Source organism: Botrytis porri (assembly GCF_014898465.1).
Source record: "Botrytis porri strain MUCL 3234 chromosome Unknown BPOR_025, whole genome shotgun sequence".
Classification (NCBI taxonomy): domain Eukaryota; kingdom Fungi; phylum Ascomycota; class Leotiomycetes; order Helotiales; family Sclerotiniaceae; genus Botrytis; species Botrytis porri.
In genome coordinates this window covers 38,596-66,357 of record NW_024066099.1, presented here as the reverse complement: position 1 = coordinate 66,357, position 27,762 = coordinate 38,596, and the positions used below count along the sequence as shown (strand labels likewise).

Below are 27,762 nucleotides of genomic sequence, written 5' to 3'. Positions count from 1 at the left end.
TACCAGACAACCTAGCGCACGATTGCCAATATTCAGGACCCGGTCTACAATGAGAAATTCAAAGCTTTGGACTTTAAGAAGAAATTTATATCCGGTCCAACGGTTCTGGCGATCAAATAATCTCATGAGATCTGTAATTCCTCTACGCCGTATTTATGATCGAGTCCAATATAGCTGCCGCCTTCAGCAAAGCTTCATCCTTCTGTCTATACCCTACAAGCTGCACACAAACCGGTGCGTCCTTGTACTGTTCGGGACCGGTATCTTCGAGAATATATGTCAGCCTGGGCTATACTGAATTGGGGAGATATCGATACTTACACAATTTGTAAATTTGTTCATCATCTGGACCGAACTTGGCGTTACTCAAATCATCAGCCAAGTCTGTGTCTTTCACTTGATCTACCGGAATTACAACGGCTGGATAATCAAGATAATTCCACAAGCATGTATATGCTACTTTTGACCAACAATCCAATGGAACTGCAGTATGCGCTGCAGGAGGCATGAGAATTATGTCCAAGTCGTTATCGCGAAATAGTTTGAGATACGTTTTCGCGGTTTGTACTCGTCGGTTATTCAGTTCGAAGAAGCCTTGCAAAGTCATTCCTGGCACTGAGAGAAGGCCGATTTTTGCTAGTGATGGAATTTCCGGCTCTCCTGTTCGCTCGAATTGTTCTAGATAATGCTTTTAAAGTCAGTTAACACATCTCAAGCTGCTTGGTCGAGATTTTCTAGACTTACAGCGCTTCCTGATAGTGTCATATAGCTGATGAAGTCTTTATAGATTGAAGTGACGTCGGCTAGATTGATAGCAATTATCTCAACGTCTTTGTTTTCACTGAGAGAATCAACCACCTGTTTTAGAACGCGTCGAACAGGGGGCGACGGGGTAAATACTCCATCATTTTGTGCAACACCAACTCGGAGTTTATGTGCGGGCTTGATATCTAGCCATGGAATCGAGATTGCAGTACTGTCATACTTCCATGTATCTGCTTGAAGTATTGATTTGAGGAATAATTCGCAATCCCGGAGCGAAGTCGCCATTGGTCCAACAGTCGACTTAACACCATCTGTTCCAGGCGGAGTAAGATCTCTTACACCATCATGAGGAATCAATCCTACACTAGGTCTAAATCCATATATACCATTACATACCGATGGAACACGAATGCTCCCACCAATATCCGTTCCAACACCTAAAATACTACCTCGAAGAGCAAGAAGTGCACCTTCACCTCCGGTACTTCCACCCGCGGTTAGCAATTTATTCCGCGGATTCAATGTTCGTCCGAAGATGTTGTTGTGACTATCTCCCGTCATGATCGATTGGGGAAGATTGGTTTTGCAATATAGAACTGCACCTAAATCGAGGAGCATCGTAGCTAGTGCGCTATTTCCCGAGGCGGGAGAATTCACATAACATCCTAATCCAGTTGAGGTATCGTATCCGGCGACGTCAAAACTATCTTTCAGGGAGAATGGTAGACCGAATAGGGGAGGAAGAGGTTTACCGGTTGATTTCGAAGAGGTGTATTGGAGATCGAGAATCTTGGCTCTTTTGATTGCGGCGGAGAAAAAGATTTCCGTCAGACAGTTTGTCTGTGAGTTTTGAACATCGTTAGCTTTCTTTTCTTTCTCCTTTGGATGTCTCAATATCCTCTACATCTCCAACAAACACCCCACGAACAAACTCACCAATTGATGAGCAATCGCCGCTCTTTTGCAAAACGCAATAGCTACTTCCTCCACAGTGAAAACTCCATTCTTCATCAATCCAAGGAGTGCAGTAGCGTCGTAGTCAGAAGTTATTTGACATTCTGTCTCGCTTAAGAGTCCGCTGCTGAGAGGGACGTCCATTACGTTGGATATGCTTTGGTATTTTTCGCTGGGAAGGCGCCATTTTTGGGGTATGAGGGTGTTTTGTGTGGTTTTCTTTAGGGAGGAGAGGGTAAGGTAGGGGGTTGGAGGGTGTTGGGGTGGGGATGAAGTCATTTTGATGGCTATGGGAGGATGTTGGATGGATTCCGAGGCTTGAGAATAAAGAATAATGGAGGGAGTCAAGTGAAGCGAAGTTGAAAATTCAGTTGGGAATACTTCTGGATAATACAATTCGAAGAGGACATTTGTATATATATACATATATGCCCAATTTCTAAGACTAACCCCCAAAAGCATTATCAAATCTATCTCGACTCTCAAGGGACCCCCCCCCCCCCCCCCAGAAGAACCAGAACTCATAAGTAAATATCAATGTTAAAAACTCTCCGGCTCCGGTTCCGGTCCCTGCTCCATTGATTCTCATAATTCATCCGGCTTTAGCTCCAACCTAGGATCAGGTTATCTCTACCATGAATAAAATAATCCAAACCCACACCCCGCGCTCAACCTATTTCATAGAGATAGAGATGTAGATAGAATATAGAACATAACATAGAACATTAAACCTCCCTCCCTCCCAGCAAGCTCTTCAACAGATCCCACGAACTGCTTTCCTGAACTCGTGAAGCATCCATGCTGCTCGCTATTGATTTGTTGAGCGCAAATCTCAAATCTCAAATCTCAAGTCTCCGGTCCCACTGTAAGGCTGTTAGGTTAGATTACAGTGGGGTTACGATATAGTCAAAATAGAGTAAAACAACTCTCCGGTTAAGTCTCCGGTTTGAGGGTTTGAGGGCTTGAGGGTTTATGAGATGAGATGGAATGGAGATGGAGACGGAAATAAAGTTGAAGATGGAAAAACAAGTCAGAGATGCATCATTGCATGGAAGTATATTTAATAATAACTACCGTAGGAAGAATTCAGATACTTTATTTTCCTATTATCTCAGTACTGCGGTCTGCCCACCCCCCCCCCCCCCCCCCGAGTTTAGCGGCCGCCGCATCAGGCAAGGTACGTGCACAGGCCAGCCGCCGCTTTCAACATCTATAAGAGTCGCGGTCCCCCTCTTTTCAACCATCATCCTCTGTATTCCTTTCCCAACACTCGTTCAATCTCGCCATACGTTGTAACATTGACCCACCTCAATATTACCCACCTATCGGTCGCGCCGCAGCTGAAAATTTCGACGGTACAACCCACTTCAAGCAGAATTCTTGATTTACTGCTCCATTCTCGATGTTTACACCTATTCTGATTGCAGATCTCTCTTTCAATACTATTTCATTGGTTGGGGTTACGAGAATGAGTTTATTCCAGCTTCGTCTCTTGGACATCGCATCATCTAGAACATGACGGCGACACATCAATATTGCCGGTCCCCCGGTCCCCGGTGTCTTTTGCGTTAGCTTTGCTCTTACGCACCGCATTCTAGCCAATTGCAAAAATGCCTCATGAGAACAGGGTTTGCTGCTGCTTGCTGCGCCGTTGATGAGATACGCGGCGAGGAAGGGATACCTTGTATGATGAAGACAACGATATGCGCAATATGCCTTGACTTAGGCTGATTTGTGATGAGATGGGCAGATTGCAGCTAATCTGGCTGTGATTGCAGATCCCAGGAACTGAATACGAAACTTCAATGGTTTGAGAGCTAAGTCACAATCAGACAGACATGGGCAATTACAGCAGCTAAGCTATGTAGCCCTTGGGTAACTCTATCTGGCGCATGGGCTATACTAGATGGATGAGTTTTCTGTTGATAACATGCAACGGGAACACGAGCCCAACATGCTGCTTCTAGCAAATGAAGTGTGTATTGCCGCCAGAGTGGAAACAAGATCATCTCCAGTGCAGTCTCATTCCTGGAAATGGAAGGTTGTCTAGGTGCAGCCTGCATGTTTGAAAGCCGAGACGGGGAAAATCTATAATGTTCCATTTGCGGTAGCGCTGAGGATCGAGAAAATTGATGGGATCGGTCGATGTGATAGGAAGCGCGGTGGGTATAGGAGCTGTGGCTGGGCAATTGGGCATATTCTGAGACGAGATTGTAGGATCCATGAGGTATCGGAAGGTCTAGCTCTTTGTTTGCAAGCGGTACAAGGAGTCTACTTAAATACTTCCGTTTCCTCATTTCTGCCATTTTCTACAATTCATTTGTATGGTTTAGAGTAGAGAAACTCTTTAATATTATCAATCATTTCCGTGCATTCGAGATAGCCACTTTTGCCCCTATCCATTATACTTATGTGCCAACTGCCCCACGCTCCAAGAGCACAGCAACTCACTACACTCCTACCCAAAAACAATCCAATGTCCCCAATAAGACGCAGTGTATCAAGCCGAGTGTTATGGCACTTGATAGCACGCGACAAGAAGCAGCCGATGATGGAGGCTGCAAGTCAAGAACTCGTCGTAAGCTCCACTAGAGTATTAAGAAATTGAGTTAATGCCTGTAACTGACTTATGAAAATCTGAATAGAGATCAGCACTATCTGCAGCAACGACGAAAAACTTGAGGAAAACTACGACATTGACGATGGCGACGTTTGTCTTCCTTCGATTAAGGAAGTGCTGCAGTATACTACGCCAAAGAAGAACGATCCTATGCTAGGAGATTCAAGCCTAGATAACACAATTCAAGAAGATAAAGGGATGGGTTTGGGCGAAACAGACGAACTTTCATCGGAAGAGGATAGCCTGGATCCAATTTCATACAAGAGGAGCTCGACGGAAAGAGACCAAAGTAGCTTGGGGACCCAAGGTATGCGTATCAGCTCTCTATTATCCAGACAAGCAGTCTCCTGACCACATAAACACAGACAGCCCGTTCATTCTCGACGATGACGAACCAGAAGCTCCTAATCTTCAAACCACTTCCGTTTCCACCTCGGTCAATCTCTCCAACTACGAAGAATGGTGGGATGTCGAAAAAGGCTGCTTCGTGGCTGCAGATCCTCCGCTCGAGCAGGATGCCTTGGCCCCTACACCTACCCAAGACCAACCTGGCTCTCACCAGCACTTTTCTGGAACATTGTGGGATCAGGCCGAGCTACCTGACAACGATGAAGCCGAGCAGTGCGTATCAGTGGAGCCAGTATCGCAATCTCTACCTACACCATTAGGTGAGAATGACGGAGAGAGGAAGAACAAGAATATCTCTGAACATGCAGCGGACTTAAGTCTACTTTTGAACAAGCAAAAAAGTGTATCGGCTACCGTTCTTGGTCCTATATATGATGATCGCGGCTCTACTGAGCCCTTGCAGCCTGATAATGAACTAGGACTTAACCAGAGCGAAACTGGTTATGGCAGATCTAAGGAGCTCGGCCATAGTTCTCCACCTCACCATCGAGATCACGACGAAGACCAGCCAGAGGAGCGACAAGATGAAGAGACAATGGTATAAACGATACGGGAGAATAACGAGGACGAGCGTGCGCGAGACAAATCGAAACAAATGCAAATGCACAAGGAGGAAACTAACGGAAGCTGCCATTTTGAGCGCGGCGCAGGCACCACAAACGACGAGGACGAAGGAGACTCACGACCTGGAAAATGGCAGAAGCCCACCTCACTACCTACTTACAGTTTGAAGTCACCTCGTGCGAACAGCCAAAAGCGTCATCTCAGACCACGTCACAGGCTCATAACGCGTCGTTCAGCCACGCCACTTGAGGAAGATAAGTTACCATCACAAGACCGTTACAGCCGTTTATCAACGCCCATTGATAACAGCCATGTACGAGGCTCTCAAAGTCCTCCCCATATAGAGCTGGCGGCAGTTGCGAAGTATCAAGAATGGTCTCTCCAAGGTTTCCTAAAACGTACTAGGATTGGGGACAAGACAACATACGATATCTCATTTGAGTTAGGCCATGGTCCAGAGCACGTTCATCACTCTATTCTTTCCGAAATGTTGAATACTAGTTCTAATAAACCAATACTTGCGAAGACTGTTGTACCTTCTAGATTGTAGGAAGCAAAGGCTCCAAAAACCTGCAGCGTTGTTATACATTCCAAACGGCATCCAATAATGTTTCAAACAAAGACACGAGTTCGATGGACACCAAACGAGAGCAAGACAATAGTCAAAATGAAGACGCGGGAATGCTCCTGGGAGGAGATCCATGGCGCTCTCCCTTACAGGACTTTAGGGGCAATTCAGGTGCAGTAGTTGACAAAACTTAAAAAGTGACGGTAGTAATTTATACCATCTTCATTTCTTTTAGGTTTTCTAAATAACAGAATCAAATTAAAAGCTATAGGCTTTAGAATTTGTTTAACAAGTTGCTTATACTTATTATATTGTTAATTATAATACTCGTCATTATTACGATCTATATATTTCCTTAATTCACTCTAATTCCTTCGTTTTATAAAATTATATTCTAGGTTGAAGAGATAGAATTGACTTTTTTTTTACAAGTATCTACTTATTTATAATATCTAATTATTACAAAATATATATAAAAAGTAATATTTGAATTTAATAGAATTATTTTAATAAGTATTATTTATAGAATAAATAAATAATTAATATTTTTTATTTTTTATTTTTTATATAAAAAATGTATAAAGAGTATTAATAGTGATTTCAGGTATACATATATAAGGTTGAAAAAAGAGTCTTCGATTTATTGAATATATCTGATATTCTATTTAATATATTTTATTATAAACACCTTTATATAATTAATAGTATATTTGTTAATTAGTTTAGAAGTCTAATCTATAAGACTAGTTTTATTATCTTATTCAATTCGAAAAACACTCATATCCTAAACTCTTTACAAGCAGCAGCATTTTATAACCTTCCCGGGCCTAGCGTCTGATAGAAATCGCTAGAAATCGCCGGTAGATGTACTAAGTAATCCGCAGTATAGTTCCCATTATATCTGCTCGGCGATTAGCTCTATTCATGCGATAAGCTTATTCATCCCAGCCTCTCACATGTGATGTTCTTAAACCTCCTTATTATAATATATAATCCAAGACATAATGTCCCTATCCGCGAAGCAGACTAATACTAATGCTGAAGAGCACGACGAACTTCAACATGTACGCATCCATTCTCAATGTGGTGCTTGTGGTTTCCTTTTCTGTGTAGGGGATCGTCTAGTTGCTCGTATGAATCCTCTATTCTCTTTGTTTTTTTTAAGGATATATAGCTAATTCTACAATTACTTACCTCTAAAGTCCTTTAAAGTAATACCATAGTAGCGGCTATATAGCTTTAGATGCACTCAACTTTCCTATAGCAGACTATGGTGAAATTCGACAAAATCTGCTTTTCTGCCAATATCTTCACTGCAACGTATGTATAGCGGCTGAAGAAACTGCTACAATTCACGCGGATTGTTTCAATCTATATAAAAGTCAAGCAACCTACCAAGACAAAGTATATCGACTCTGGTTTGCTTCCCTTAGGATATATCCGTGGCCTGGTAGCCCAGCTCTCTTACTCCCCCCAAAGCCGGATATAGACCGTGCCAGCCGTCTTGCCGCAGATATATACAATCTAAAGCAGCTATCTAAGCTTCCTAGCGAAATCAACACTATGATATGGAACTTCTCGAGACGTAATGATCTATTGCGTTTCTCCGCCGTGCTTCAAATGATCGATACACTCTCTTCTACAAGTTACGATAGATTGGTATCAACAAGCCTTCGTCATATTCAAGATTGGCGTCGCGGGGACTATCCTATCATCAACACAAACAGTTCATGCTCTCTCATTCAACTAACAATTGATTCAAAAGGTATTAAGTCTATTCAAGGGCTACAGCATTCTATATATAAACCTCCATCCCAATTCGTTGTATATATGACCTTTAAGGCTAGTCAAAATCTATCCATCAACTTTCAAGTCGGTTAAACCTATTCAATAGATCTTTATAGGCTTTGCTAATTGCGTCTTTAAATTCGGTCTCAGTCGTCTCAGTCGTCTCAGTCGTCTCCCTGGACCGGAACAGCTCCAAATCACGGACATCCCAAATCCCCCAGACCCTGTGGTGATAAAGTTAATATTATAGACGAAAAGAAATTCAATATAAATCCCTATATAAATTTCTATTATATACATAATGATATTAATTTTTCTTTTGTTATTAATAAAATACTGATTTCATTAATGATAAATATTATTGATATGAAATGCGACCCGTTTATTATTACATTTTTAATAGAAAAAAAGAAAATAAGGGCCTTTAAGATTCCAAGATCTTTAAATATTAGAATTGTAGGAAAGATAGATGGAAGAGTGTGTGCGTAGAGGCTAGGAGGAGACTGTAGCAGCGAATGGAAGCTAAGGAAGAGGAGGAGGGGAGCGAGCATAGGGACTAAAATGAATGAAAGACATTAGCCGAAAGTCTAAAGGGGGGTCTATTCATCAATCGCTATACTTCACCTTCGATTTGTTCTTCAATCAAAAGCTTTATCATTATACCACCCACACAATACAGAATTTATTAAATAAATAATCTAATTTTAATACAAATAGACCTTTTTATTTGAAAGTAATTACCTTAGACTAAAAGTTAGAATTAGCTTTCGAAATTCAAGAAATTCATCAAGACCCTATTAATTAAAATAAGCTTCGTAAACTACAAAGATTTAGATTAATCATATTAATACTTTAAAAACAATTTATTCAATATATATTTAAAGGTTAAAGAATTTATTATAATGATAAAGAGTTCACTTCGTCAAGTACCGATTCTGCTACCACAGGGAGAGCTAACAAAATGCTTTCGCTTCCCGACCCCTTTCAACGTTGAATCTATCCGTCTTGCGACTATCGAATTGGGATCTTGCTCGGAAATCACGTTTTTTTTCGACTGGAACAAATATTCATGCAATACATACCCATACTAAAGTCACACCTTTCGCAGAAACAACTTTTGCGCGGCTTTCAAAGTATATTCAAGATCAGGTTATATGGGTATACGTGCCAAGCCCGCCAACAGATATGATATCTGCATTTGTATTTAGAGTAAAAGTTGATTCTAAGGGCCAGCTTCAATTAGACAGTCTCTGCTATTTGGCAAGTCAAAATAACGTCGTTCTCAAAATATTATAGCTAATAAGTAAAAGATACGTACGCCGTATAGAGGAGATTTCATAGTTGGGCCATATCAAGACGGGTCTATAAAAGACTTTGCCATTTCGACATCGGCTCGGTCAACTTTAATCTATTCTATTCCAGAATACAGACCTATATCAATTCTAGGGCTATTTCCTAACGGCCCTATATGTTCTAAACCCTCTCCTCGCGCCCCAATGGTCTCCTGCGATCTACCAAATGCATGTTATACATCAGCTCTGCTAAAGGGTGTTGCGTGCGTTTGAGTATTTCGTGATAACCAGGTAAATTTCTGCCGAGGTCTTATTATCGAATATAACGATAAGTCTCAACAGGCACTCGGTTGTTGTCGTATAGGTTTTGATCCAGCTGAGAGATGTACAGATTTATTGCATCTTGCATTTGCTCCTAGTCAGTCCAGGCGTTATAATGGTTTACAATGTCGTGTCGTAAAGGTAGAAATATCCTCAGCGCCAGTTAATGGCAGCTACCTTGATGCAGGTTGGAAACGTTGCTCTGAAGGGCTTACCTTGGAAGTCTGGGTGACAGAATTGGAAATGGTTATCAATATGGTTTAAATAGAGTGATAAAGAGTATTTAATATCGGAAATTAAGCGCGTTGTTTCAAACCCAATTATATGTTTATTGACCCTTTAACATTCTACCATCTTGCTTTGTATTGAACTTTTTTCCCATCAGCGAATCACCATTTCTCCTTATGCTCAGCTTGAGTCCATCCTGTTTCATGATAAACCCACTCCTTATCCGGGCGTGTACAAGCGACAACGTTTCCAGCGCCATTGAAGTAGTACTGTCTATCCCTAACATAATAGTACTTGAGTGGGAACTCCTCCTCCTGGGATGGCTCTACACGTTGTGACGGTCCTGCTGAAGCTGCATGTGATGGTCCAGCGCTACTATACCCCAACGGTGTACTGACCCTACCGTTGAAGGAGAGCGAAGCCCGGCGAGAATGTTATTCGAAGGAGGGACTGGGCAAGATTTCATGTAAAGAAGCGCCTCCAGAAGCTCACTTTTAGAATATTTGAAGTCGAGGTATGTGTTTTTGTTTCCGCCATCTCCAATGAAGGGCACGAATGGCATGAGACCACTTATGTTCGAGTCAAAGATCCAGGTACGCATAGAATGGCCACAGCAAGTTATTGTCCACATCCTTTTCCTATCTGTGTTCCCCCAGCTGTACTCTAAATATGCAAAGAATGCCTAAGCTTCAACCTATAAAATATCTTTAGAATCAACTTTACCCTTTTTTGCTTTATTGAATAATAGAATGAATGATTACCTTCTATTCAATTTCTTAATAATAAGGTCAATTCGTTTTTGAATTTCTATATACACCGGAGGATGCTTAATCGATATAAATCAATAATATTTAGTAAATATATATTTTTCAAGAATATATAGTCAAAAATCTTTTTGTAGCTTATTTGTTATATTATTCCGTAGTTTTTTATAATTTTATAATTATTTTGTCTTTATTAAGGTTTATTATAGAAATATACTAAGGTAGAAGAATATAAATATAAGATTAGTATATATAAACCAGCTATAGTGTCTTTACTAATACTTATATATTCAAGCTTAAGGGTAAGCTTTCTAAAAAAATATCATACTATATAAAATGTTGTAAATCTTTTCATTCATCTAGAATAAACCAAACCTTGATTAATTATATGATTAATTAATAACATTTCAATCGATATTTTAGTAAAGGATAATTAGAATAAAAAATATTTGAATAGAATAATTTGAAAAAGAAATAAAAGTAGGGGAAATCATACTTTAATTAAATTATAACTTTATAATAACCTAGTTTTATAATTATAACCCAATTTTAAAAGTTTTCCATATAAGATTTATATTATTATTTCTTGAATATAAATTGTAATATAAAAGCAAGAGTTAATAAGGCTATACCTTAATAAAAAAAGTAATAAACATAATATACAACTACAATTTTTAAAAGGAGGCGGAAGATAATATTTTTATAAGAATTCTGTAGTAAATACATTATAGAATAAGATTCTACTTTCTTGTTAGGTTATGTATTGAATGCTTGAAAATTGAAAAGGGGTTTAAATCTTTTTTCTTATTTGATATCATGTCTAAGTATATATTATATATACCTACTAGATTAAGAACAGAATTTGCTAATTTAAATAATTATCACTTTTTTATATACAAAAGACTTACTATAATTCAAAAAAATTCTTTTTAATCTAATACCCTTAAAAGACTACTTCATATTGATTATTATTAAAAGAATATTTTAATATATAATCTTTTGTTCTATTAATTAAATGTTACGACGACATCCAACATACCGAGTCACCTGATCAGAAAGTCACGGGATTAGAGATTCCCACTGGATCCCACTGCTCCCACCTGGTGGGACACGATGGGATCAATGGGACAACAAAGAACGAAGGTCTATATAAAAGAATGGGTTTCATTACAATGTAGAGCTTCGTGCTCAAGATCAATCATTAGTTTCATACTATAGTTACGAGAATTGCAACCAGTTACAACCTTATTGAATTCCTACTTGAAGTTTAGTCTAAACCACCTCGAGAGATCTCTAGACACTTCCATGTGACCCTAGAGGCAGCTCCCGTAACATTAAAGAGTAGATAATAATTATAACATAAGGATATGATTAATTATCGACAATAATATATAAGTATACATAATTTATTATTCTTAAATATTAATTTGCTGAAATTATTAAATCTTCAAATTAATTTATTATTTTTAAAGCTATATATAAACCTTATTAGAGAGAATAATTCTAAAGGTTTAGGTTTTTATAATAAACAATTTAGTTTAACATTTAATATCAAAAAAGGTTCAAGTATAGTATATTATATAGTATTTTTAAATAAAGACGAGATAATCTCAATATTTGTTTTTTCTGTTTTATTTTAATGTTTTGTAATATTTTAATAAAGAATATATATTATAAAGTCAATAATTAATTTATATTACTGAAAATCGATATTCATATTAAATATTATGAATATACTAAAATAAAAATATATAATACTAAAAAACATTTTAAATAATAAGATCCTTATATATAATTTATAGATTATAAACCTACTTTCTATAATTAAAGATAAAGGTAAGAAAAGTGAAAACTATAATAGAATATAATCATATTGTGTTACTTTAATTGTTAAAATTAGCTTTTGATAATGTTACGACAGACATCATATGACACATTCGCGTGTCACATGAGGGAGCCTTGGGGAGCTACGGGCTCCAGGAGCATATGGATCCCAAGGGCTCCAGATGATAAAGGTCTATATAACAAATAAGTTTCATTAGAATATAGAACTTCGTGCTTAAGAACAATCATTAGTTTCATTACTATAGTTACGAGAATTGCAACCAGTTACAACCTTATTGAATTCCTACTTGAAGTCTAGTCTAAACCACCTCGAGAGATCTCTAGACACTTTCACGTGACCCTAGAGGCAGCTCCCGTAACAGATAAGTATTTATTAAAAAAGATGATAATTATAAATAATTATAAGTAATCTAAAGATAACATTTTATTGAATAGTAAATGTATTCCCTAGTATATCTTGTTATAATTATAAAATAGTATTAATAAGAATATAAGCTTTCTTTAATTCAAATAATTTTATGAGCTTAGTAAAAAGTTATTTTAATTTTCATTTTAAAAATAAAAATATAATATTATATTATATTATATTATATTATATTATATTATATTATATTATATTATATATACATACATACATACATATATATCATTCAAAAAACAAATACAAATATAAATACGTAGTAAGAACTAAGACTAGAGATTCAGTATCAGAACAAGAGGAGAAAAGTGAAGAGAAGTAAAGAAAAGAGTAGAGCAGAGAAGAGTTGAGGAATAATAAAAGAATATCTCATTATCTCATTTCACTTCATGCTAACCTAAATAACTGACTAACTAACTAGCTAACTAATATCATGCTATGTGTGAGGTTAACTGTAACTGTGATTGTAACTGTCACTGTAACCAAAAAATTAAAACTACCAAAGTATTGTGTTGTATTGAGTATTAAGCAATAGAGCTGTAAAGATCGTATCTCATCCCTTCGTAATCTGTTATATTCATCCATATTCATATCTGTGTTCTCATGCATTGTGCGTGGAACTCCCTACTCATACTGATGCTGATGCGTGCTGTGAATCCTTATCGTTTTTCATCCATTACTTGAGTCTTCAGACTTTTCTGTTGGAGTTGAAGTTAAAGTTAAAGTTAAAGTCGAATCACCAATTTCCCGCACCCGTAAGTAAGGACTGTCGATATTAAAGCGTAAAGAAATTAAAAAGAAAAATTAACCCGTTGTATCCATCCTGCTTCTCGTATTTCGTCTCAAAAATTCCCCTTCCCATCAAACCATCCAAACTCTTTGCTCAAACCCCAAAGAAACTTAATACTCAAGGGCAAGCGAGTCGAATGAGCATGAAGTTATCTAGGTATCTATGCAGGGCAAGAAACACTTCTAACAGTTTGTGGAGGACCCATATTCCTACAGAGAAGAGAATCAATCAGTAAACGACTCTTGATGTTTAAGAAATAAGTTTGAGAGAAGGAAGTACTTACCAAACACCACTAGCGATTTGTACAAAAGCTGGTGGGTAATCGACGGTATCGAGTTTACAGTTGGGGATATTGTATGTGGAGCGAACTTGGGAGATTGAGAGGGCGTTGTCTGTGAGAAGGGGGGTGTTAGTGGTTTTTCTTTAGGGGGGGTGAGATTGTGGAGTTTTGAAGGGGGTGGTGAGGTTACAAGGAGGTAGGAAAGAGTAGAGGAGAGAGTTGAAAATCGAAAAAAAGTAGGTAATACATACTCGTATAAACTGGTCCTCCACCAAGTGGTACACTAATGAAATATTTCGCATCCGCAGCCCCATCCAATTCAATGCTAATCACTTGACCCGAAGGAGAACCTCCACTCGTACAAGAGATATCGATGATCGTTTGAGGTGGTCCGACTTGCCATGTATTTGGTGGTCCTTGCTATTTAGACGGTCAGAAACTAAGCTTGAAGATGTGTGACACCATTCTCCGTGGGGTCGAGGAGGAGAGGAATATGATGTGGGATAGAAAGAATAGGGAGATTAGTTCATGGACGGGACGAGGATGAAATTGGATCAGGAAATTTCAGAAACTTACAACTAAAGCGGGCGTGTAATCCACGGCAAGAATCTTACAATTCTTTTGCACATCAAAGCCGTCCGTGGAGATAGAAGAAATGCTCAAGACATTATTGGTGCTAGTAGTCGAACCATCGAGTGGAACAGATAATATGTATTGAGCGCCTGCTGCACCGTGAAAGGTAAGTGATGCTGTGTTGAGAGGTGGAGAGAGAGGAAGTGCAGAGGTTAATGCTAGGGAGGTAATGAGGGTAGCGATAGTTGTGAAGTACATTTTGATCTTGGGGTGGAGTTAAGATGTGGTGTGAGTGTTATGTAGGAGGGTTTGATTGTTGATTGTTGATGGTGATGTGTAAGTTTGATGCAGTGTAGAGAGATGTATTGATTATGATGATGAAGATGAATATGAAAGAGGAAGTTGAGCATCTATATATACGTTTCTCCAAGTATTCATGTCCTCATATAACTTCCCTGTAAACATAAACTCATAAAAGAGCCCCACAAAGTCTCACATCACCATCTCATCCACTTCCTCGCCGCGATGGCACTGTCGCCCAAAAACCCACTCACCTTGTTCTCCACAGATCTCAAAATAAGCATACCCACGCAGCTTGTGCAGTTCGTGTTGGTATCCATAATCAAAGACTGAACCCCAGCAAAGCAATCCAAATTCTAACCATGTCCTATCTCTCTAACGTCAAAATCACACATCAAAGCCATCCGACAACACGCAGCTTTACCGATTGAACTTTCAGCTATAATATCACCTGACATTTGCATACGAAGTCAGGCTTAGATTTGAACATGATTTCCGCTTGCGTCATGTCCAAAATCTTAGAATATGGTCAAAAACTTAGCCAGGCTTAGAACCAGGCTCAAAATAAGCTTCTCCCACCGAATCTTACACTGGCGATCGCTAGACCACGAAGCATTTCCTCATGTAATGAGAAGAGATGAGAGGTGTGAGGCATGAGGCTCATCTGAATATGGCTGGGATGAAACCCGAATTCCACTGAGACAAACCAAGAGTATGTACGAGGCGTGGTTGTCGATTGGTGTAAATATTATGAGATTATTCAATTCTCGAATGCATTTCCAGTCTTGATATTCGGATTTAGGCCTGTGCAATGTGGGTGGGTTATTGTACGACGTGAATCATGCATAAAGATGAATGCGTGGAATGCGTCGGATGAGGGGTAATCCAAAGCATCACGTGTCACATATCCGCGCCAAATTCTTGGAGATGACATTCAATCGTGGGAAACATACATTTGTGTAACAGTAGGTTGATGACTTGGCTCTTGGGTGAGAATATACGAGAATTCAAATCGTAACCTCCCGTCTTCCCGTGTTGGTTTCCGCCTCAATACCGTGACCCGAGTCAAAGAGAAAGAATATGATAGAATTTTACGTAACGACTCGACTATACTTTTCGTTCGTATTTCTTTCCTGGAGTTCGATGAAGGCGTTGAAGTTCCTAGAGAGGTTCAACCCGATGAAGAGATGCAGAAAGATATCGATGGAAGCATACTTTCCGTTCGTCGATTGCTTGTAATGAGCCGAGATAATGAAATCAGCCTCTCGAAAAGCAATTCAGCTCTCAAAATGCATCCTGAAGTGCTCTTGTATACCGCGGGAAACCATATTGAGGCTTATCAGACCCGTTTGCTTCGTATATGTCTCATAGACCCCAACGCCATGCTCATACCAAAATTCTCATACAGATTCGCATTGCCGTTTCCAAAGATGCTTACCTAGGTATGCGAAGCATCTATCCCAAGCTTCAAAGCATTTATCAAACAACCATTTATACTTGTATTCTGCATGATGTAGTATAAGAGATACTAAATCCATCCTGATTTTCTCCTTTGTGCAAATTATATTCTATACCTCGACATCTCCTGAGTCCATGATAATTTGTCCCGATTCCTGAAATTTCATATCGAAGACCAATAGATCCAAAATATAGACCCCAAAACTTTCACTGTAGAGTTATTATTCTTCCACATAACTCTACTTGGAGAGAGCCCGATTTTCAAACATAAATCAAGATTAAGAATCTGATGTGTTTGCTCGCTGTGTGGTGATCGAGGTAGATTGCACATCGAACAATCAATATAACATATTTCAATATCCCACTTCAAATTCAACAATCATTCCTCTTTAACATCACAACTCAAACCCAACAATCACCTCCTCCCAACCTCTCAACCTCTCACCTTCTCCCAACCTCTCAACCTCTCACCCCCATCCAAACAATCATCAACGCTCCTCTCCATATCCCTTCCAAACCCAAACCCAAACCCAAACCCAAATCCAACAATCACTCCCCTTCAACCTCTCACCAACTCACCAACTCACCAACTCACCAACTCACCAACTCACCAACTCACCAACTCACCAACTCACCAACTCACCATCTCACCAACTCACCATCCCCTTCCAAGTTCATCAAGCTTTCGAAATCCTCCCTCTACCTCCCTCTACCTCTCTCTACCTCTCTCTACTTCTATCCTAATCTAAACCTCATCCCATCCATCTCTGCCCAGTTCGAATTCATCAAGACTCAAGACTCAAGACTCAAGACTTACTCAAGACCCAAGACAACCATGTATACTTATACCCACCACACTCTTTCTTACACGATACACTAGTATGTAGCAAGTACTAAGAGCAGTAACTATGCCTTGAAAGTCTCCTATCACTTATGGTGAGAAAATGAGTGACTATAATGTGCTAGGCGTCATCAAGCACAAGCAAATCATGGAGAACAACTAACCAAGATCTCCACACATCTCCAAGTCTTAGTTACTTCACATCTCACCATTCATCCCAAGTTCTAAGCTTAAAATAGTTATCATTAACAGTAACTCTACAGCAGTATATACAATCAATAATACACGCCATCCATCATTTTCTTCTTTTCGTTTTTTTTTTCTCATTTTAACATTTTAAGAGTTTTTTTTGGACATTTCTTGAAAATCAACTTCCCCACACCCTATTTATACGCCTTTCCAAATCATGTCATTTTATCCCACGATACCAAATCCTAGTGCTCCACAAGCTAAAGCCTTGTTACGTATTTATCTTGTAATGCTCATTGCGAACCAGTGATTTAGTACGTACTAGACCCAAGCTAGTAAGTGCTAAATACATCGTCAAGATCACTTTCTAATACTTATTTCTGCTCTTAATTTTTCGACCAGAAGTCAATCTCATTCCCCTCGATAACAAGGACATTGCAGTCCGAGATATCCTCTGAGCTCCCGTTTTCCCGTGGTGATCAGTGAACACTAAATCGCCGAGAACGACCCGTTCAATCCACCCCGCCCACTCATGACTCATTCATGCATCAGAGGGATAGTAAATTGCTGTTTTCATCACAGCTAAAAACCAAAAGAAATAAACATCCCCGAAAAATCTCCAATCATAAATCTTTGAATCGTGCTGATATTCCACTTGATTATGATGATGCCGCTTTGAAAAACATGGTAGAAACATGAACAATATACATGGAACATAAAATTTGGTTTGGTCGAAAACGATTTTGACACCTGGGCAAAATCGTTTGTCTTCAAAGATTTGATACTGGTCGTGAAGGCAAGAAGTTGGTTCATCGTTCGTGGAGAGTAGAGAAATTGTAAAGCAAAACTCCAATTCCCATAAAACAGACTTTTGTTTTCAATTTGTGCATTTATCTCTGTAAGCAAAGTTAGAATTTGTATCGTTGTATCAGACCAGGAAGTTAACTTACTCTTCCACGTCGACTGTTGACTGGTTCTTGCATATACTGCATGTTCTGTGTAGGCAAACCATTGAAACCATATGCTCCCATACCCATTCCCATGTTGTTTAGACCAGGAGCTCCAAATGAGCTTTGTCCTAGCATTGGTCCAGGGCTGATTTGCTGAGATGGGGGTTGGATAGGGCTGGCATTTTGCATTCCTCGATATTGGTCTGCCAATTGTGGACTACTAAATGCACCAAATCCTGATTGCATGGTAGGATAATAGCTGCTGATAGGAGGAGTACCTCGTGCCATGTTCATGTTTTGGTATTGAAATTGTTGCATATTCATTGGCTGCATCATGGGCGTAGACGATTGTGGAAACATTGAACTTTGAAGTGCGAATTGCTGGAAAGGTTGAACATTGGAATCCATGCTGTCAGTTCTTTGCATACCCATGCCCATGTCATATGCATTTTGCTGCATTTGTGGATTTTGTTGCATCTGTGGATAGTATTGATTGGAACCGTATTGTGATTGAGGCATGAGTTGTCCAGTAGCTTGACTTTGTTGCGATCCAGGTCGAGTACGGTCAGTTGCTTGTTGTTGACTGTGCTCTCTGCTTGGTCCGGCACTACCGTTACGAGTTGACAATCCAACCTCATCCATGAGACGCTTATAGCCTTGTGCTGGTTGTGCCTTGAGACGAAGCAAAACGTTTCGAACGTTCTCGACAACCTTGCTTCGAATGGACTCATCAAAGAATGGAGTGGTAAGTACTTTGAAAATCAAGGTAGCACCACACGCTTGGTCGGATAAAATGGCTTCGAGCGTTTCATCATCTTTTGAAAAGAACAATGCTTGAAAGATTTGATCGCGAGCATCATTCTCTAACTTTTGGTTGATGACCTTGAGAACGGTGAGATATGCAACCTTGTGCTTGCAAAGGTGGACAAGATTTGGTACTAATTGAGGTGCGAGAACAGATCGACGTTGTGGGAAGGTGCAAGTGTCCAAAAACCAAGTCAAGAGCAAAGCACCATTGGCATTGGTAGCCAATTGAACACTGTGTAGCGCAATGGCGGCTGCCAACATTCGTTGCTGATCCTTGGTAGAGTGATGACTTTCGAGACAAGCTCGCATAGCTCTGGCGCCGTATCGACCTTCAGAGATAGGCTTCATTTTGCTAAGCATGGCTTCGAATATAAAATCATTGTAAGGCGAACCAAACTTCAAGCAGCATTGCAAAACATAATTACCGTATTGATCGAGGAACAATGGCACAGTGTATGGCGCGAGGTTCTGAACTATCATAGTGACTTGCTTGGGCGTTTTGCATACATCGATGATTTTTTGTGCTGCCCAAGTACCATTTTTGTGCACACCAATCTCTGCCATATGGGGAGCAATTTGCTGAAGCATAAGGTCTCTGGTGTCATCGGAGCAATGTTCGAACAACTTTTGGACAACAGTATTTCCGAGATAGTCCGACGATAACTCAGCAACTTCTTCAAGCATTTCCATAGCGATAGCCTCAATCTCGGCGGGCGAACAACTTTGATTGTCAATGCGCTTTCTTATATCTCTAAGCTTAGGAGCATCATGAACTCTACTGTGGCTTGGTTCCGCGATTGCCGGTATTTCAGACTGCCATTTGTCATATGAGATGGAGGATTTGAGGCTTTGGCCAATCTTGACCTTGTCCTCCGCAGTGGCTCCGAACTCGGAAACTATGTTCAAAATATCAATCTCGATGTCTTGGAGTCGTGGTGAAGGAGGTTCAGTAGTTCCAGGTCTTGAGATGGCTCCCAGAGCCCCGTTGGCGTCGGTCACATTTGCACCAGAATCCAAACCCTTGGAGAAAGGATCTGGGCTTGGTGAAGGAAATGCACCATCAGGACCTGGTGTCGTTGCTGGAGATACCGGTTTAGCAAAGTTGATTCTGACTGGTCCTGCTCCTGGAAAAATTTCCTTGTTGTGCATCATGGCCTTTGCCGTTATGGCACTGTCAACGTGTTCATAGTTTACGAACCCGCAATTCTTGTGCGTGAGAACCCTTGCGGACTGAACTGGACCATGAACTTTGAACAATTCTGTGAGGGTAGAGGTTGTTGTTGATGATGGAATGCTGCCAAGCCAAAGAGCACTAGTTGGTCCCTCCAAATTGTCATTAGGTGAAAGGTGTTCATTTGCGTTATTTGAACGTCCTAGACTCATTGCGGCGACAGCTTCTGGAAGACCCGAGAACTCATCCGCTTCTCTCAACTCTGAGGCGGAAATAGTGTTACCAAGACGTGATGACGCTGTAGGATAATAGTCACGCATTAACCTTGTATTTGGTGAATCGAGAACACCGGCAGTTCTGGCTCTTGGTCTGCTTGCAGATGCTTGGCTAACATACTGCTGCATGATTTGCTGGTGTCGCTGCATCTGCTCACTATTCTGGGCTAACTGCATGTGTAGCATAGCAGCGGCTTGAGCTTGGGCTGCTTGTGCCTGCTCGTAAGGCGTCAAGGCACCTGTACCATATTCGTCATCATCCTCATCCTCAGCATACTTTTCCTTGGCGTTGACAGAGTAAGAACGGAAACGATTTGCCTTATGCGCATCAATAAGATTGTAGATTGGATTTGATAGTTGTGCCCGAGGAGGTTGTGGAGTTTCAGCAAGACCAAGGTAATCAAGAGTCCTTATTTTATCATCATTGTTTCCGTCTCTTGAGAACGAAGATTGTGCAGGGGAATCAATGCCGTTAGAGGACTGACTAGCAATGCTATGCAAGGTCGAGGTCCGTTCACGACCGCCTGAAGATGGACCCCAATTGGTGAAAAGTGACGGGTGACCAAAAGGCGAAGTTTTATACTGGGGATTCTGAGGGGTTGAACCCGAACGTAATCGATTCAACAACCCTGTGCTGGTGGATGGATCTCCCAGATCGCTGAGATTTGTTGTTGTAGATTGGAATGGACTCTGTGATGGTGTAGGTCTTGATGTCTTCGATGCGAGACCCAGACCTGGAGCTGCATTCAAAGGGCCCCCTGACGAAAATCGAGAAGGGAGTGTGCCAGCGCGACCTCGACGTGTTGGCATCGTTTCTGTCGCTGGCAACTGGGCAAAGTCTGGAAATCCATCCGTGGGAGACTCTGGTATAGTTTCTCGAAGTGGGGTAGAGTTGCCACTTGTTGGAGGTCCCCATACATTGCTACTATTGAAACCCCCTTCTTGCACAATTTCTCGTGTCCTGTGATAACGACATCAGTACTTGTGCCATAATTAAATTGTAAAAGAAAAGAAAAAAAATACCTTTTGGCGGTTGGGGGATATCGATTAGCACTTGACTGTGTGTTGAGCTGATCATGCGATGGAGAACCAGCTCCCGATCGCGTGTTGCTGGCCATTTTGCCCGCAGAATTCATTGGTAAGGCGCCATACGGCGATCTCAAGGAAGGAAGTCCTGTCGAAGCTTCGGTGGGGGAGGTGCTGGCCGTTGAGGGACCTGATCTAGAGAACCCAGCGGCCGACTGGGGTAGATGGGTAAGATTAGGATGTTCGGATCTCTTATTTGACATTATAGATTATTCGGTCTGCTAGATTCTCTCGATTATGTACGAGAGATGACAGATCTGTTCGTTCCGAAATCGAGATTGAAGCCCGTTGATATAGTAAACTTTGTCAATAATCTTGGCAAAAAGATCAACAGATTTAGTTTGGACTAAGTTGTTGTTGTGTAACTAGAATACGAGTGCCCAGGTAAACTCTGTACTTGATAAAGATTGTGTTGGCAGGGTCGAGAGAGTTATTTTAGAAGCTTCTTCTAGTAGAAAAGACGAGGAACTAATCTGGAAGGCGAAGTCTTCAATGGGTCAAATCAATGACTTCCGGCAAGAAACAAAACTTAAAATTGAATGCGTCGATTGAATTGAAGGATTGATGATCCGATGAGGGCTCGGTCGTCCTGTGATAGTACAAAGTCTATTAACAGTAAAAGGATGATACTGAGACTGGACTTGTGCTTTGGATTATAGCTTTTGAGGGATTTCGTGCACCCGGGACTGAATGATGGAAGAAAGGGTTTCGAATGAAAGGATGGCCTCTGTTGATAATTGCTGATTTAAGAGTTTTCCGTTTCAATATACCAACCTTCATTAATACATAAGAAGAAGTGCTAACACGAAGGACGAAATTATGAGCTGAGGTACAAAACGAGAGAGAAAGTAATGTATGTAATTGTTCGCCGTGAAGTTTTAAGTTGGATGGAGAGGAAGGTGAAGAGAGATAATAGATATTCATGGATTGTTGAGATGGACCGTGTCTGTCGAAGGCATTCGCTTATTGGACTTTAGTGCGATGTGCTGAAACCACCAGAGCTTGCTGCTTGGACGAAAATGGGTACGATTGGAAAAGTAGATCCTTGACGGGATGTCCTTGGTTTTTGCGCTTTTGGGGGGGGGGGGAAGGTTAATGCGAACCTATTTGTGACCAAATCAAACGGAAGACGGAGGACGATGAGCGAAGGAGGGTGAAAGGCTTGGATCTGGTTACCATACCAGGAGAATATGGCTGGCAAGACCGGTAAGAAAAGGTACCGAAAGGTACGAAAGAATTCGTTACGTGACAATAATGAATGCGGGATAAGGTACAAGATGTATTGATTATTACATATCTGATGAGTTTAGGTATATTCAATCGCAACAAAAGAATAATGAGGCCAATTTTGGAGTGAGTAATGTGCCTACCTAGGTAATGTACTCGAGTGAATAAGTTAACACACCTCTTATTATATAACTATCCATATCTTTGATCGACCACAGAATCAGTCAAATCCGACCATTAATAAAGAAGACGAATTACGTGTATAACACTTGATTCGATAATTCAGGACCTAATATACCTACCTAATTTAGGCACCGTATTCTTTTATCATTCTCTGGTGCTAGCATCTTCCACTTGTTCGATTCATTCGCCTTGGCTTTTATTCTCGAAGCATCTTCGCTCTTTGTCTACCGGTACTTATTATAGGTAATTAAGTGAAAGTCCGTCGATCTACCGTATGGCATGGTGGTGAACTCTGTTACTAATAAGCTCTTTCTCCTTCAAACAAACTTTAGTTGATTGACACCTGGGCATTGTTGGAGCGATTTTGTAGTTCCATGCGAAGTGGTTGTACCAAAGCTTGAGAGTAGAGACTACGGCACCGGTATGATGTATCAACGGACGGGGAAAAGGGAGGGAAAAGGCATCACGGGTCATGGCAACCGCAAATACTCAAAGTGCTACGGAATAATTAAGTTCTAAAGGCTTCTAGTCCAAGTAGTCCAAATAGTCCAAATAGTCCAAATTCCCATTCGAACAATTCAATGCAGTCGACGCGTCTGAATTCAGATGCAATGATTCTGAGGCTTCACCTCCGTACATATATATATACTGCAAGACTTTCTCAAAATAACATCTCACCGCATATCAAGTAGGTACATGCATATATTTCCGAATATCAAAATACTCACGCATGCAGCTGGTAATGACTGTTCTTCGAGTGATCGCTATCTAACCACGAACACCATGATTAGCCCTCTGTCTGTCTCTACACAGCCTTCTATCCTCTCCCTCACCGAGATGTCCTAGGTCTTTCTTCGCATTCTTTGGAGAGACTTGGGATGAGGAGGAGTTCTATTTCCTGATCCAGTCTAATCCCCTCTCCAGATATTTGGGGTCTGTTTCAGGATTTAAGGTACGGGATTGATGCAGTGTCACAATTTCAATCATCCTGCATTTACACCATCGACTTCCATCCAATGACTTCATCGTATTGCAATTGCAACCGGCCCTACCAAATCTCTCCTATTTTGAATTTGCCCATACGACACGTTCAGAAAGGAATTCCCCAATCCATTCTATGTAACATTTGTTTTACACTTATTATCTCTCCCGACCATACCTGAACAAGTCCCGGTCGGTATCATCATGTTCTTTCATCGCTTCGACCATCATGACTGCGCTGAACTTTGTAATATAATGCATTGATCTTTAGCTTGTTTTGTATGACAATTGTACACGCACGCATTGAAGCTAAACAAAGAACTAAAGTCCAGTCTAATTCTTCGGATCCTTCAATCTATTTACTGGCTGGTACTTAAGCTTCGCAAGCCATTCGCAAGTTCAACCATCGCCTTGAATATGCCGTACGCTTACCCCTTAAAATTTGGCAATTGACTCCGAAAGGTTGCGCGGAATTCTTCAATCGATGTCTTGATCTTCCAACCCTAGGTATACTTTGACTCAGACGTTCGATTAAATGTCAGCTCTGATTGGCGGTTTCATATTCATGGCTTGTAAAGTTCACAATCCCTCGTCTCTGATTGATCTCTTTCTGGTGTTTGATTCATTTTGAAACATTAGCTTACCTACCAGGTATGGTAATAAATGCAATATATGTGAGCAACTCCAGCCGCGTCCATCTCTTCAATCGGAAAGCTTTACAGCCCTGTCGTCTGCTCTAAGAGTACATCTTCTTGATTGAATGGGAATATAAACTTTTCATTGCGAGATTCATCCTTGAGACGATTTGCATTCAGCTTATTAGCTTGTCACGGTGATATCTGAAATGCTGCTAGAAAGTATTAAGAGGTATTTTGGTGTCCAAAATATAGGATCACCGCTAAAGAAAGCGTTATATCCGTGAAATGCCAATGTTTGAGGTGTGTTATGGTTCTTCTAGAAGTTTTTTTGCATGAATGATATATTTGGTACTCTGACTTTCAGATAAAGTGTGAACATGGAAACAAGTTTTATGAGAGTTCCGACCACTTTCCCAGATTGCTATTAATAGATCAAAAGGTTCAAGGAAAAGTGTCCTCAATATATACATCTTCAAGGCTGGAAGTCTGGCTGAGTCTGGTACCGGTAGATGGCGAGAATGATAACGAGGGTTGAGATGTTAAAATCCACTCAACTCGTACCAGACTTCGTAAATAAATGGATCATGTGACGTCAAGATCAGCATTTAAGGTTGTGTTCTAGCAGAAATTTTGAGTCAGGTGTTACGTGACAGTACGGTGACCCTTCCGCCGGGAACTTCCTCAGCAGCTCCCATGTTTATACGCCGCCGCTTTGTTAGCTGCCGCGTATTTTTCGTGTTTTGGTCATTAAGCGGCGTCACGACCGGTCGAGATCTTTCACGTGCTTCTGGGGATCCCATCAGCGAGAACTGGGAAGGGACGGCTGAAGGTTATTCCGTCGTATTGGTTTTCGACAACAATAATTGTGATCGAACTTCATAATTGCAAGATGCGCGTCGCGCATTCAATAGCATATATTGGCTACCGGTAGTGAACAAAAACATTGCACAATATTTGACGACAATATATTTACCCCAATCTGCGACAGCGCATTCAAAACAATTCAACAAAAATGGCCGACGATATTGATGGGGATACCCGAATGCGAACTGAGGAGAATTCATCCGATGACGACAGCGGCAGCGACAGCGAACATATTGGCGGGGATGGAGATGGAGATGGAGAAGTTGAATGGATGGTCACATCGCGACAAAAACGTTCGACTGCAGGGAATCGATTGAATGCTTTACTACAACAAGAAGAACCAGATGATGAACTAGAACTTTTATTCGCAGAAGATGAAAATGAAGAAGATCATGGATTTGTTGATGTGGAGGCCGATTCTGATGTACAAATGGATTCATCCGATGACGACGATGATCAAGGACCTGCAGCCGGCGCAGATGATCTCGAAGGAGAGAAAGAGTTACAGCGCAAGGAAAAGGCAGAACGAATGGCCAAAAAGCGCAAGATGAATGATGGCATGCCAAAGATATTCAAAAAGAGAGTTAAGATCGATCCTACAATTCCTTCGAAACCTGCTCCAAGACCGAAGAAAAAGTCTGAACGTGCTTCATGGATTCCAACCCCAGAGGATGCGCCGACTCGAGCTTCGGCTCGTGGTACTACCCAAAAGAGTAAAGAACAATTACATGCGCAAATGATAGATAGGGAAAAGAAGAGGTTAAAGCAATTGGCCAATATGGAGAAAGCAGCTGCAGCAAAGGAAGCCGCAAGGAAACCTGCTATGACACAGGAAGATAGATTGGCAGAAGCTGCAAGGGTAGAGAAGAGTAATTCCAAGAGTCTAAGTAGATGGGAAGAAGCAGAACAACAAAGGGAAGAAGAACAGAGGTTGAAACTAGCGGCATTGCATAACAGAAAATTGGATGGCCCGGTTATTACTTGGTGGAGTGGACGTGCGATGTGGGTTGGAGGGAAATTAATTGCACTTGGATCGAAGAAACTCAAACCGGATGAACCCAAGGAAAAATCGAAGAAGAGAAAGGCTGGAGAAATGGAGGATGAGAGTGAAGCTGGGTCTGTAGAACCAACTGCCTTGGAAGGAGCTGCTACTCCAGGTTCGGCTAGAAAAATTACGCCAATTAGCGATGTAAAGGAATCTACACCTGGAACCGCCTCTGGAGTTACCAATAATGATTTGAATAAAGATGGAATTTCGTTAAAGCAGGAATCTATATCAATTGTTTCAGACAACATTCTACATCCTCCTCCCCATCCAGAATCCCAACCTACCGGCGTTCTCAAACCACCACAGCCACCGACTATTCCACCATCAACCAGCATTCTTCAACCACCAAACCAAACGTCCGGAGTCGTACCAACTATAAGTGGACTTCAACCACCTCAGCAAACTACTGGTGCTGTTCCCCATATAAATGGACCTCTTCAACTTCCCCAGTCCCACAACCACGCCGTTCCGTTCATTCCCCTCCAAGCTCCTTCCACTGTCCCTCCATTCTTCCTTCAACCCCCATCCCTTGATGGATCCAAACCACTCCCCGGGTTTCAACCTCCAAATACAAACTATCCTCGTCTCATTCCCTCTCAGACGACTCCTTTCTCTTTCGCCCCTTCTCAGCATTACTCACCTTATTCTCCGGCCTCGGCTCCTCCTCCACCTCCTCCACCTCCTCTACAACCACCTGTTACGGAATATTCATTGAGGAATTGTCTAATTCTTACGAATTTTAATGATGATGAAATTAAAAATAAAGATGTACAGACGAGGATTCTTTTCAACCAAACTTTTCCTAAAGCTCCTAGTAAGTTTTCAGCCCTCCCCCTCACTCAAACAATTTTCTCTTCATCCTTTATATTCCCTTCTCCAACTATCATACATTTCCCTTCCACCCCTACTAACCCCATCTCTCAGCAAAAACCAAATCACAGACCCACCCCCCACGCACCCTCTGTGCAATAACACACTACCCCGCCAAATTCCGCGATCCAAAAACAGGTTTACCATATGTAAACTCGTATGCATATAAAGAGATCCAGAAATTAATAAGAGGAGAGTATAGATGGAGTAAATTACTCGGTGCTTATGTTGGCAATGCTAATGTGGCGGCGAGAGGAGTACCTGAAAAGTTTCTGAGGGGTGGCGAGAGAACTATACCATCAGTGGTGGGCACCCCGGGAATGGGAGCGGGAAATGGGACACCGGGGATTGCTATTGGAAAGGATATTCCGATGTCGGGATAGAGTGTGATGGTTTCATCACTTCGCAATTACTCGATGAGATATTATGAGTAGGCATAGGCGTCAGGCGTCAGGTATTAGGCATGAGGAAGGAGAGAAGGTGGAATACTTCTAGTCACGACTAGGTCACTGCCAGCTACCAGTTACCAGCTACCGGGCATTAGCTATTAAATACCACTTACTAGCTAAAAACAGCATATCACTTCTTGCTAGTTGACTATATACTCGGCTCAGCTCAGCTCAACTCATCAGCATAGCGATAGTTATGTATGAACGAATCAATGGATGAATGAATGAAATAAGTTAAAACATTCAT

The 27,762-nt window shown here is 40.9% G+C and overlaps 8 protein-coding genes across 8 annotated transcripts; 4 read left to right on the top strand and 4 right to left on the bottom strand.

Annotated features, from left to right (window-relative positions):
* Positions 1-142: 142 nt before the first annotated feature.
* Positions 143-1,998, bottom strand: EAF01_011785 (uncharacterized protein; the record flags this gene model as incomplete). The annotated part of the gene is made up of 4 exons (XM_038920043.1): positions 143-264; positions 322-688; positions 745-1,605; positions 1,702-1,998. 4 exons carry the CDS (start codon positions 1,996-1,998, stop codon positions 143-145), a joined length of 1,647 nt encoding a protein of 548 aa, XP_038764433.1.
* A 1,035-nt stretch (positions 1,999-3,033) lies between these two features.
* On the bottom strand, positions 3,034-3,782 carry EAF01_011784 (uncharacterized protein; the record flags this gene model as incomplete). Its single annotated transcript, XM_038920042.1, has 2 exons — positions 3,034-3,435; positions 3,558-3,782. 2 exons carry the CDS (start codon positions 3,780-3,782, stop codon positions 3,034-3,036), a joined length of 627 nt encoding a protein of 208 aa, XP_038764432.1.
* A 451-nt stretch (positions 3,783-4,233) lies between these two features.
* Positions 4,234-5,291, top strand: EAF01_011783 (uncharacterized protein; the record flags this gene model as incomplete). Its single annotated transcript, XM_038920041.1, has 3 exons — positions 4,234-4,297; positions 4,365-4,646; positions 4,705-5,291. The coding sequence occupies 3 exons, from the start codon at positions 4,234-4,236 to the stop codon at positions 5,289-5,291; spliced, it is 933 nt and encodes a 310-aa protein (XP_038764431.1).
* A 51-nt stretch (positions 5,292-5,342) lies between these two features.
* On the top strand, positions 5,343-5,861 carry EAF01_011782 (uncharacterized protein; the record flags this gene model as incomplete). Its single annotated transcript, XM_038920040.1, has 1 exon — positions 5,343-5,861. One exon carries the CDS (start codon positions 5,343-5,345, stop codon positions 5,859-5,861), a length of 519 nt encoding a protein of 172 aa, XP_038764430.1.
* Positions 5,862-6,883: 1,022 nt separating this feature from the next.
* On the top strand, positions 6,884-7,760 carry EAF01_011781 (uncharacterized protein; the record flags this gene model as incomplete). The annotated part of the gene is made up of 2 exons (XM_038920039.1): positions 6,884-7,010; positions 7,210-7,760. The coding sequence occupies 2 exons, from the start codon at positions 6,884-6,886 to the stop codon at positions 7,758-7,760; spliced, it is 678 nt and encodes a 225-aa protein (XP_038764429.1).
* A 5,081-nt stretch (positions 7,761-12,841) lies between these two features.
* EAF01_011780 (uncharacterized protein) lies at positions 12,842-14,560 on the bottom strand. The gene is made up of 4 exons (XM_038920038.1): positions 14,182-14,560; positions 13,857-14,025; positions 13,609-13,717; positions 12,842-13,534 (listed from the first exon to the last, which is right to left on the bottom strand). Exons 1-4 carry the CDS (start codon positions 14,434-14,436, stop codon positions 13,486-13,488), a joined length of 582 nt encoding a protein of 193 aa, XP_038764428.1. The 5' UTR covers positions 14,437-14,560; the 3' UTR covers positions 12,842-13,485.
* Positions 14,561-17,856: 3,296 nt separating this feature from the next.
* EAF01_011779 (uncharacterized protein) lies at positions 17,857-21,458 on the bottom strand (the record flags this gene model as incomplete). The annotated part of the gene is made up of 3 exons (XM_038920037.1): positions 17,857-17,862; positions 17,917-21,130; positions 21,193-21,458. 3 exons carry the CDS (start codon positions 21,456-21,458, stop codon positions 17,857-17,859), a joined length of 3,486 nt encoding a protein of 1,161 aa, XP_038764427.1.
* Positions 21,459-25,296: 3,838 nt separating this feature from the next.
* On the top strand, positions 25,297-27,449 carry EAF01_011778 (uncharacterized protein; the record flags this gene model as incomplete). The annotated part of the gene is made up of 2 exons (XM_038920036.1): positions 25,297-27,010; positions 27,121-27,449. The coding sequence occupies 2 exons, from the start codon at positions 25,297-25,299 to the stop codon at positions 27,447-27,449; spliced, it is 2,043 nt and encodes a 680-aa protein (XP_038764426.1).
* Positions 27,450-27,762: the final 313 nt, after the last annotated feature.

Coding starts and splice junctions, on each gene's coding strand:
- EAF01_011780 (XM_038920038.1), bottom strand. CDS start 14,436: ATGTACTTCACAACTATCGCTACCCTCATTACCTCCCTAGCATTAACC. Junction 14,026..14,181: donor ATTACACGCCCGCTTTAGTT/GTAAGTTTCTGA, acceptor CCGTCTAAATAG/CAAGGACCACCAAATACATG. Junction 13,718..13,856: donor TGGAGGACCAGTTTATACGA/GTATGTATTACC, acceptor CCCTTCTCACAG/ACAACGCCCTCTCAATCTCC.